The sequence below is a fragment of the Aspergillus lucknowensis genome (genome assembly GCF_044049455.1).
Source record: "Aspergillus lucknowensis strain CBS 449.75 chromosome Unknown BJX67scaffold_33, whole genome shotgun sequence".
Lineage (NCBI taxonomy): Eukaryota > Fungi > Ascomycota > Eurotiomycetes > Eurotiales > Aspergillaceae > Aspergillus > Aspergillus lucknowensis.
The window spans coordinates 133,709-144,528 of NW_027263577.1; the positions used below are offsets into that span (position 1 = coordinate 133,709).

Below are 10,820 nucleotides of genomic sequence, written 5' to 3' on the forward strand. Positions count from 1 at the left end.
GCCTCATCACCCACTGTCCCGGTTTCGCAAGTAAAGTAACAACACTCGAAGTCGACCTGTCAGGCGAGGGCGATGCCGTGCCTGAGCTTTGGACAATGCTCGAAAATGAAGCCGACGACGAAGGCGACGACGCCGCGATCTTCAAATTCTGGCACCGCATCTGGGCAGCCGTGCGCGCTCTATTCCCCGCCGCGAAAACGGTCGTGATCAGACTGGAGCATTCCGGCCTCCGGGCGCCGCCTGGGTCCCCCGACCTGGGGAGCACAGCGAATGCGTTGATAAAGACGGCGATGGGCCTTGCGCCGGCGGGTATTACGCCGCTGCTTGCGTGGGCAAATGAAGACGACCCCCACCCTTGCGAGTTGTGGCGGATGGATGGTGAAAAGCAGTGGGTTCTTGTTCGGAAGGCCTGGATGCCGTGGCGGGCGACCCTGCCGCAGAGGACGTGGACCCCCGACGGTGGGCTAGGCGATTTCCTGACTTGGAGGAAGGTGTCCTTTTTTGCGCGCATTGAGGATGCCGGGTTGGAGGAGCTGAGGCGAGGGATACATACCTGGTATACTCGACGAGCGAAGCGCGACGATACTCAAATCGATAGTGCTGAACCCCGAGGTGACATTGAGGTGCACACTGATTCTGATTCTGCTTTCGATGGGCTGTGGATGGGCTTTCAAACAGTCAGTCCGTGGTATCATAGGAACACGTATCACGTAGACACGCCAGCGGATGTGAGGGCGATTCTGGATATGAGACAGGAACGGGTTGACAGACTAAGGGCTTCTGCTGGGCTCTTGGAGGGGAGATTGTCTGAGGCAGCGAGGGAGGACAGACGCGCGTTTGAAGAGCTCTTCTTCGCGCAGATGGAGGAGCAAAAGTGCGTTGCCCCGGGGACATCGCCAGAGCACTCCTGGTTCTGGACGCACGTAGCCTCGCGTGCTCTGTATAGATAAATTGTGGAGATAACAGACTGCAAGGCAAAACCAAAGCATCATTTGATGTTTTGGTGCAGCAGTCAAGAGGTTATGAGCCTGGTGACTCTTAAAGAGGGTGACTCTTAAAGAGCACTTTAGCCCAGGGTTTGATTCCAGGCTAGAATAATTCTAGAGCAAAACCCATACCAGACTAGCTAAGGGCGGTCCGCGAGGTTGGGAGGGGCACCTCCTCTGGAGATTGAGATCGTGTTAGGCTTTAGAAAATAATATCCCTTTCCCTTGCCTAAAAGGGGGGTATATAGAGATAACAGACTGCAAGGCAAAACCAAAGCATTATTTGATGTTTTGGTGCAGCGGTCAAGATAAATTGCTGGGTTTATCGCTTCTTGTGAAGCGGTAGCAGATGACAATCCTTTATTTACACGCCCTGCTTGAACAAAAGCGTTAGAGCCTCGGACGAGGGACTTCTGTGTGGAAATAGCAGACTGCAGACAAACCAAATTATTATTTGATGTTTTAGTGTAGTAGTTAAGAGGTTATGAGCCCTCTTAAGAGCTAGCATGTCCTTGTTTGTCTGGCTAATGCTATATTTTAGTCTAGGGTTTAATTCTAGGCTAGGACAATTCTGGAGTAAAACCTATACCAGGCTAGCTAAGGGCAGTCCACAAGGTTAGGAGGGCACCTTATCTGGAGATTTAGGTTGTGTTAGGCTTTGGGAAAAGATAACCCTTTTCCCTTGCCTAAAAGGGGGGTGTGTGGAAATAGTAGACTGTAGACAAACCAAAGTATTATTTGATGTTTTGGTGCAGTGGTCGAGAACTTCCGCCCAGCTCCTCTCCTTTGGCACGCCTCCACTCGCGAAATCGTGCTCGAGATCCGCCTGCGTAAAGACCGACTGACCCGGGACGTTCTGGATGCTCGACACCTTGGTGGTATCGTAGACGAACTGGACGTGCAGCGGGTCATGCGCGAGCTGGATCCTCAGCTCGCGTGGGTGACATGGATCGAGAGCAGCTTCGACCTGCGGCATCAGCGTTGGGGATTTCGACGCCGACTCACGGCGTTTGTAAAGAGCTACTAGGTCGCTCTGCAAATATTCAATTTAAATTATATCCGTTGGTACTGTCTTTTAGCTACTTATTCCGAGCTCGTCGTCTGGAGTAACAAGAGGGAAGTAGGTTTGTTGTATATCATACTCTAAACTACTCTGTAAAACAGACCTCCTGGTACCTAGCCCTCTCCTTCAGCGTATCAATCCCGCTCAGGAAGCCCTCCACGGAGCAGAACCCGTTCACCGCGTCCTCACACCCGATAAGCCCATCAAGCGGGAGGGGCGAGCCGTTCAACAGAAACCGGATGTACTTCGACGTCCCCTCCACATCTTCCAGATCTGGATTCACATACAGAATTGGCTCCAGAGAGGTAAACGAAGTATCTTCCGGGCATGTCCAGATCTCTGCGATAAGCCGTGCCCCGAAGGGCGTCATTTCGTTTAGCGAGAAGGTATGATTACGCGGTGCGTGGTCTATCGCGCTCGGCAGCCCATCAGGTCCATGCTTGAAGTACTCGAGATCCAGAGCCGTGATCACGGAAGCGATGATATCGTCGTGCGACATGTCGAGGTAAAACAGCTGGCCGAGGGGGAAAGTCTTCGGGTTCGAATCTAGAGTAGCGTTGATGCTTGTGTCGCTGCTTGTGATCGTGGTCCCCTGTAGTCGCGCGGCGAGTTCAAGGACGTATCCTATCCCCTGAGCGCGGCCGGACGGCGAGCCGTAGGCATAGTCGCCGTAGAACTGGAGGTCGACATTATATGCGAAGTCCTTCCATTCTTGCTCTGTGAATAGACTGCAGAATGCGGAGGCGCCCAGGCTGGTGTATTCGTAGACGCAGAGGTTTTGCAGCGCCAGGACGTCGGACGCGGTGAGGTTGAAGTCGCTGGGAAGGTAAGATGAGAGACGAGCGACCGCATTTTTAGTGTACCGTGAGATGAATGTTGTCGCAGCCTCGTCGCTGTGGAAGAATATCAGTTTGTGTACTGCAGAACCAGAGCAGAGCAAACTCACCCTTGGGACATGTCGCCAGGGCACGAGTCGTAGGAGGCAAGGGTGTTGTTATAGCCAGATTCCTCGGTGATAATAACCAAATCATACTGGTCGTATGAACTATTGGCCCCATAATTTCCGAAGAAACCGCCTATCTTCGTTAGCTACCAAGCATCAAATCGCGTACAATCTTAGAGGGCGCACTAAGCCACCAACGCGCACTCTCCAGAATGCGATCCTGAGACGTCGTCCGGAAAACCGGCTTCGGGCGGGCCGTGCCATTGGGAAAGACGTTTAATGATTCGTCCCAAGAGGCGACATGCTCACGGTCAGCGCGATAGAGGAGTCTGCCGTACTTGATCCAGAAGTCTGCGCCGGAGGTTGCCTCGGTTGCAGCACCAGACTCAAGGAGTGTGTCTTCGCCGAGAACATAATCCCAGTCGTTGAGAAAGCTCAGGGGACCACAGCCCACTGGTTCCCCTGGGTAAGATTCGCTGTAGTTGGTCAATTTAGAGGCAAACTCCTCCATACCGCCGCCATCGAGGGGGTAAGGCGTCGGGAATCGCTGAGCGTGACGATGCAAGACATGGACTTGGGAGAGTTCACATCCTTTCGGGACTCCCTTTGGAAGGCTGAAGCTCTCAGCGTCTTTGTACGGGCTCAGGTTGGCCCAGCTCCTGGTCATGTCAAACCCCGAGGGATACGAGGCTCCCGTTGGGGCGGAGGCTGGGACGGAGGAAGACGCATGAGGCACAGCCGAAGCCAGGCCGGCAATTGCGGGAAACAAAGCAGGAGAGAGACCCTTCATGGTGGGAAATCGATTGGGAAGCGGTCGAAAGTGTCGGCCCGGCGATGCAGCGGGCGTCGGATCTTTTAAATTGCTTTATCAGGATCGGCAGCGACACCCCACTTGTTGGCCATGAAGTTGCATCCTCGTCAGTGCTTAACCATCTTGGCTCTAGGTTTGGAAAGCTCTCGTGTCCTGCCTCCACATTGGTTTTCTTTCGTGGAAACTGGCAAGGCACATGTTTCTTGGGGACAGCACGGAACCGACAGGTGTGGAGCTAATAAACTGAAGAAGAGTCTTGCGATAACCCTCACGTAGGATACAATAAAGTGAGCATACCCTAGCCACCGCCATCACCTCCTCCCCCTCCGCCACCAGCACTCCTGGACCTGCGGATCTCCTTCTCCAAAAGCGCCAACCCGGTGATAAAAACCATCTTATCGAAAATACTCCCATAGTCCACATTGATCTGGAACTTGCCGCACTTCTTCCAGCTCTTCGCCCCATTGTTCAGATACACAGCGATAAGCTCCTCAGTCCGCTCATCCTGCAACTTAAAGCTCCTCGTCCCCAAGAACGACGGCTTATCATCCCCGATCCCCACACTATTCGTGCGCTTCCACACAAACGCCCGACGCTCGCCACCGGGCAGCGTAATCTCAAACCGGTAATGTGTCGTCAGCTTATGCCTTATCAAATCCTCCCAGACGACATTTCTCGCGTCGCGATTGGGATCCCCGAGCCCGACCTTGCAGTGCCGCGAGAAATTCAGGAACTTGCACACGGCTGCGACGGGCGCGTCGTCGGTTTCGCCGGCGTGGTAGGTCAGGTCTGGTTTGCCCGGCGTGATGCTCGACGTGCGCACGTAGGCCAGGGGCGCCTTGTCGTCGGTGTAGAGGCCGAAGTCGTTCCTGCGGCGCCGGTGGTAGACGTGGAAGAGGCGCGAGGAGGCATGTGTTGGCGCGACGGTGCTGTAGATTGAGGCGTCTGCGGAGCTTTGGCTGCCGCGCCGGGCGGGGCCGGAGGCCTCGAGATACTGCTTGGAGGACATTTCGAGGGATTAAACAGAGAGTGCTCTCTGGGAATTCCTCGACAACTCCGGGCGAGGGGCTGAATTTAAAAGCTGCTTGAGGCGCTGAAGGGTGTCAAGGGTGGAGCCTGATCGCCAGCCCTGGTCCATGGGTCCACGGGTGCGAATACGAGCGCACTGCCTGGGAAAAGCCAAAACCTTGTTCGACCTGTGAAGAATGCGGAGAGCCCTAGGAGAAACATTTGGCCGGCGGGGCAGCTTTTGCTTCCTTTCTCATTGCCTTGTCTGTTTCTGGTGCTTGAATTCCTTGTCGGCGATTAGAACTCATTCTGGAAGATACACACGAGGAGTAGAAAAGTATGCGTATCTTGACTCAAAAAACCTCACATTCTCCCTGGTGGAAGCTTTTCTTACCAAGCTGTTACCTTTCCACGCCTGAGGCGAGGTACAGAAGTCCTGGGATATCTTCGTTGAATCTCACTTTCTACCTTTTTCACCTTTCTTCCACTTCGGTACCACAAGAATGCTAATTCTGGCTGCTTTAAACCATTCCTGCGCCACCGTGACTCGTGGGCTTCGCACAAGGCGGGTTCCCAACGCGCGTTGCAAATATATATAATAGGACTCGCAAGAAGCCGCAGCGCGATCAAAGACGCAAAGGATACAGGCGTCGAGATGGTCCTGTGGGTTGGAGCTCATCCCCTATGTCCATTAAACACATCGTTTTCATCTTCTCGATAGAGTTTGCCTCTTCATACTTTGTCAATCAATCCGATCTGCTTCTTCATGCCACGAGAGCTGTAACCAACATTTCTGCCTCCCTTGTGAACGCAGCAGGTCCACAGATAGATACCGTTACAATACTCGGGTTATTCAAGTGCATGATATCTCAGAAGTTATTTTTCTCCATGTTGTGCTGATCGTTGGTTATTTTTGTCTTGGGTATGGAACATAGACATTGCGTTGGATGAAGGGATCATATTGCGACGAAGCAGAAAGTCAACTCTTCTCCTACAAGCACACATGTGTACAAAATATTTATTGTCGCGGTAATGGTCAGCTTCTCTGTTTGTTATCCGCTGCTCTCGACCAAAGATGGTCGTGTCACCGTACCTTTTGTGGCGGCCTCACAGACGATACATGCATTCTGACACAGCAGTTACAAATGAGCGAATCATTCCTCCCACCTGCCAGAGGTAACCAAATCAGGTAACCTCATCCAGGGGAAGCTCTCGGTGAGACTCAAAATTCGGTCTGCGCTTCTGACGGTTAGGCGACGGTTAGGCGCCCAGCATGAACTCAGCCTCGCCGGTCCCTGGGGATCTCAGACCTCCCGAAGAGCCGAGAAAATAAAGCTCCCACGGTTGCATGAACTGTGGGATAAGGTCGCATCCCAGCCAGCTCTATGCGGCAATCTTCTGCGCTGGCAAGCCCCCAGAAAGAGCCAGGTGAAGCGCTTGGGGGCCGATTGAGCTGGCGAGGAGGCGCAGCAGCCGCAGCTTCTCTGGAATTAGAAGACGCTAACCAGGCCAGGTTAGGTGATCGACGAGGTTGAATCTCGATTTCACGACCCGATTCACGACCCGTCCAATCAGCATCGTGGCTGTGTTGCTGTTCATGCGGCGCTTGGCCCAGGGAAGCTTCTTGGTGCGCCCAGGATGAGACATGGCGATGCGCAGCTGGAGAGAGACAACAACTCTGTGCGACATGGCGATCCGTCACCATGAAGACAATAATAGATTCATACCTGCTAGAAAAGGTATATAAGGGCCATCAAGTCTCTGGAGTTCTGGTCTTCATCACACAACCATCGCATCAAACAAAACAACTCAACAACTCATCCAATCTTCTCCACTCTCATCCAGAGTCACTCGCTCAAAACAACTTTAATCCAACTACTACCATCACCAACTACCAAAACTTCCAATCGATCAAAATGAAGACCTCTTTCGTCGCTGTCGCCCTCTCCCTCTTCGGCGCCGCCCTGGCCGCCCCCTCCACCGAAGTCGCCGCGCGCCAAAACAGCCAGTACCCCTACAGCATCGGCGGCCTCTCCCTCAAGCGCCTCGAGAACGACCAGCTCAACCTAATCTTCTCCGCAACCCGCTACTCCGACGCCGGCGAGGCCCTCCTCTCCACAACCTGCCAGACCTCCTGGAACCCCTCTCTCCCCGCTGGCCCGGAGAACCCGCAAGCCTGCAAGGAGCCCTCCTTCAGCTTCTTCTTCCCCTCCGGCGCCGGGAACCTCGAGGACTTCGAGCTCACCCTCGCTGGGCCCGCTGGTACGGTCCGGGGTGAGATTGCCTCCGGCCCCAAGTATGCTTGTGGGGACTATGACGGCACCATTGAGGGGGTTATCTTTGAGTGCAAGACTACCAACGGTGGGGAGTTCTTCTTCCCTCTGGTTTAGATGGGGATTCGGTTTCGGGATTGCAACTGCATCTGCTTTTGATTGAGTTGGAGGATCGGCATAGCGCTACTACTGTTTCTTGTTTGTTATTGTTGATTGTATGCGTTGCATAGTAAGATGGGATGAGGGATAGATAATAGATAATAGAGTTTCACAGTTAATGTATATTATCTTTCATGGAAATACTGGTCCAAATGTTTGTACTTTGATTCCATTCAAAACCTTTGCAAGTGGTAAGCTAAGCTTGGTTGGAAATATACAAAAACCAGGTTTTTACAACTCGGCATGTTTACATGATGTGTATGGAGTATATATACAAGGGATCTGGAGGATTATTACTAAATCTGCCTTGATCCCAGACCGTTTCCGCTCTAAGAGACTTGTGGTTAATCGCGTGAGGTTGTCAATGGCGAGCTGCGGAAAACTGATCGTTGGGATATATATATCGAAATGGTGAAGCAAAAGCCGCAGCGAGTTTTCGTCGTCGCCTCGGGTGGGGGTCCGTGTTGGGGTCGGTCCTGGTCTTCCGGGTTCTTCGGAGAACTTACTCCCCATAGCTTTTGGTGTTCTCTCGAGATTCCCAAGGTCCTATTCGGACAAACTTTACGGCCCTGATATCAGCTTGATAGGAACGGGAAGCTGGTGGAGCCTGCCCAGGTGCATCACTAGCGACCGATGGGTCGCCACGGACGTGCTATACACAGCCTTTGTTTGGCCATTTTAGCTGTCACAATAAATTATGGGCGAGATGGCCATCCATTCGAAATACGGGTTGGGTTTGGGGCTTTGGAAAGAGTCAATTTGCACGGTATTGCAATCAGCTGTACTAGAACGATTGAGTGTGAAGGCCGCCAATTGCAGAAGGGAGATCAAGCCAATTCGATAATACCATGAAACTAATAATGTGCCACTGCTCTATACTCGCGCCGACCGTGTACGGATAAACTGTAGAAGCCTCGCTCGGTCCATAATCTCGCCTTCCACCAAGCGCCCAACCTCCTTTACCGTCTCGTCAACCCTCTCATAGCGGACTAAAGTCGGTACAGAGCTGACATTCCACTTCGTCCGGTAAACATTTGATAGATCTCTCCATCTAATACGGTCAGTCAGTCAGCTCTACCTGCTTTCCATACACTTGTCTTGCTCTCTTCGCATCTTTTATTAATCAGAAGCAGGAAACGTACTCGGGTTTCTGTCCAACGCCAATAAAAGCTACGCTGGGAGCGTGATCCGCGGAAAAGGCTTCTTCGAGGTACGGCATTGCGGCCCGGACGTCGGGACACCATGGCTTTCCGGTCTGTGGATCGGCGGAGGCGTGGAAGGAGAGGAAGAATGCGGATTGGTCGGCGGGGAGGTCCAGGGATTCGGGTGAACCGGGGAATTGGAAAGCAGTGAGGATCGGCATTTTGTATTTACTTTTTCCACTGTGCGGAGATGAAGACAGAGAGGTGTTCGGTTCAGAGTTGGAATCAGGAGGAGAGGGTGGGTTGATCTGGTTTCGAGGAGGCCTAAGGCGACCGAAGCCATGACTAATCGGTTGTTACACTCACGCGACATCGTTGGAATGCTTGAGGAGGAGAGTTCAAATGCTGACCGGAGATCTGTGAGAGTGAAGTAAGTCTGTGTTATTCTTACATATTTCCTACATACATGTTCTCCTGCTTCTTAACCCAAATAGAGGGGATCATGCATGGACAATCATCCTTCGTGTCATATCCATTCGGCCCTGCCCCCCTCTCCCCTCCCTTCACATCCTCTTCTGCAACCATCAACTCTCCCCCCCGGCTTTCTGCTTCTCCCCCTCGTCCCTCTTCCGAATACTAACCCACCCCATCCCAAACGCAAACACCAACGCCGCCGCCGCCCCAGCCGTAGCAAGATAAATAACCCTCACAATCGCTCCATTATACGCCTTCAACACCCCCTCCAACTCCCCTTCCCCAACAGCATCTCTCACCCCCGCCGCCCCGGCCTCAACAAGCCTCGCCGCATCGACCCGCGGGGCGTACTCCCGAAGCTCACTCTCCAACCCGCCACTAAAGAGGACCTGCGCCAGGGACAAAAGAACCGCACCGCCCAGATTCTGCGCGAGGACCACGAGGCCCGTCGCAATGGCGTGCAGCTTCGAATCCGCGGCGAAGTGCTGCACGGCGAGAAGGGGCATTTGCACGCCCATGCCGCGTCCTATCCCCTGGATGAGCTGGAAGCCGACCCAGTTTCGGGTTGCGGTGGAGGGTGTCAGTGTGGTTAGGAGGGCGGTGCCGAGGGTTGTGAGTGTACTGCTGGAGATTGCGAAGGGGAGGTAGTAGCCTACTCGGGTGACTGGATACAAGGACTTTCTGTTAGCGGGATTTTGGGTGGGATTGGGGAGACACACCGAGTCCACCGGTAACCATGGCAAAGACAATCGCCGGCAAGACAGAGGGCAAGATGTACACGCCACTCAATGTCGGCGATGTATCTCGAACAGCCTGGAAATACATGGGTAGATAATACGAGCAGACAAGAATACTCCCCATAAAAAACCCGTAGTTTAGACAACTGCTCCAGATGATGCGTCTGCCGGCCAGTGAAAACGGAATCATGGCACCTTCATCCATGTAGTACTCCCACGCGAGGAAGACGAGGAATGCCACGCCGGCACCGCAGAATAGCCCGATAATCGTCGCGCTGTCCCAGGCGTAGCTTGTTCCGCCCCAGTTCAGGGCGAGGAGGAGCTGGATTGCAGCTCCGGCGAAGACGGTAAAGCCCGGGAGGTCGAGGTTGCGGAGGGTCGTGGGGATGGGCATGGCTTTTGTGTCCGGGGTGCGGTTGTCGGGGATCGGAACGAGGAGGAGGACGGGGCATACGATTGCGGCACAGGGGAGGTTGATGTAGAAGCCTGCGCTGTGAGACAGGGGATATAATTGGAAGCAGGAGGGTTTGGGACCGGGAGCGTACACCATCGCCAGGATGCATGTTGCGTTAGGGCTCCGCCTATCAAGGGGCCTGAGGCCAAGCCGAGTTGGGACAATCCCATGAGGAATCCGATCAGAGCTGGCTTCCATTAGATAAATTGCTGCAGAGCAATGGAAAGGATATGGTACCAGGTCGTCGCTCCGAAGGAACACCGGCATGGACGATCGCAAAGGCACCGTTCAACAGGCCAGAGGCTCCAATACCGGCGAAGGCGCGTCCGATTATCAGCATGTTCGAGGACTGAGCCGCGCCACATAGTGCAGATCCAAACTCGAAGATGGCAAAGAAGGTGAGAAATAGCCACTATGGCGGGAGCTGTGAGTAGTGTGCTCGTGCGACGACCAAAGAAAGACAAGAGCACTGCTGACCTTGCTATGGAGGTATGTGTACATCTTTGCGGCCAGCGGTTGGAGTGAGCAGCTATCACGGTCAGATAGCACCCATGTTGAGAGCAAAATACCCACTTGGTCAGGAGATAGGCCGTCCCGTACCAGCCGACATCGTTCAAGGAGTGAAAATCCGTTGTGATGCGAGGGATTGCCTAGACGGCGTATTAGCAGAGTATGGGCGATGGAGCATATGACTTACCGTTCCCACGATAGAGGTATCGAGCAGCATCAGAAAGGCAGCGAGTGTAATCGAGGCCATGGTTGAGACCAGG

The 10,820-nt window shown here is 53.5% G+C and overlaps 6 protein-coding genes across 6 annotated transcripts; 2 read left to right on the top strand and 4 right to left on the bottom strand.

Annotated features, from left to right (window-relative positions):
• The first annotated feature begins 160 nt into the window (after positions 1-160).
• Positions 161-1,125, top strand: BJX67DRAFT_359084 (uncharacterized protein). The gene has a single exon (XM_071029634.1). It carries the CDS (start codon positions 291-293, stop codon positions 948-950), a length of 660 nt encoding a protein of 219 aa, XP_070884237.1. The 5' UTR covers positions 161-290; the 3' UTR covers positions 951-1,125.
• Positions 1,126-2,093: 968 nt separating this feature from the next.
• On the bottom strand, positions 2,094-3,804 carry BJX67DRAFT_359085 (histidine phosphatase family protein). The gene is made up of 3 exons (XM_071029635.1): positions 3,179-3,804; positions 2,996-3,125; positions 2,094-2,942 (listed from the first exon to the last, which is right to left on the bottom strand). Exons 1-3 carry the CDS (start codon positions 3,780-3,782, stop codon positions 2,135-2,137), a joined length of 1,542 nt encoding a protein of 513 aa, XP_070884238.1. The 5' UTR covers positions 3,783-3,804; the 3' UTR covers positions 2,094-2,134.
• A 297-nt stretch (positions 3,805-4,101) lies between these two features.
• BJX67DRAFT_383000 (uncharacterized protein) lies at positions 4,102-4,812 on the bottom strand (the record flags this gene model as incomplete). The annotated part of the gene is made up of 1 exon (XM_071033345.1): positions 4,102-4,812. The coding sequence occupies one exon, from the start codon at positions 4,810-4,812 to the stop codon at positions 4,102-4,104; it is 711 nt and encodes a 236-aa protein (XP_070884239.1).
• Positions 4,813-6,594: 1,782 nt separating this feature from the next.
• BJX67DRAFT_359088 (uncharacterized protein) lies at positions 6,595-7,384 on the top strand. Its single transcript, XM_071029636.1, has one exon. The coding sequence runs from the start codon at positions 6,728-6,730 to the stop codon at positions 7,199-7,201; it is 474 nt and encodes a 157-aa protein (XP_070884240.1). The 5' UTR covers positions 6,595-6,727; the 3' UTR covers positions 7,202-7,384.
• A 732-nt stretch (positions 7,385-8,116) lies between these two features.
• BJX67DRAFT_383002 (thioredoxin-like protein) lies at positions 8,117-8,606 on the bottom strand (the record flags this gene model as incomplete). Its single annotated transcript, XM_071033346.1, has 2 exons — positions 8,117-8,294; positions 8,386-8,606. 2 exons carry the CDS (start codon positions 8,604-8,606, stop codon positions 8,117-8,119), a joined length of 399 nt encoding a protein of 132 aa, XP_070884241.1.
• Positions 8,607-8,969: 363 nt separating this feature from the next.
• BJX67DRAFT_383003 (major facilitator superfamily domain-containing protein) lies at positions 8,970-10,807 on the bottom strand (the record flags this gene model as incomplete). Its single annotated transcript, XM_071033347.1, has 7 exons — positions 8,970-9,523; positions 9,579-10,082; positions 10,142-10,237; positions 10,288-10,462; positions 10,528-10,579; positions 10,624-10,700; positions 10,748-10,807. The coding sequence occupies 7 exons, from the start codon at positions 10,805-10,807 to the stop codon at positions 8,970-8,972; spliced, it is 1,518 nt and encodes a 505-aa protein (XP_070884242.1).
• Between the last annotated feature and the right edge of the window lie 13 nt (positions 10,808-10,820).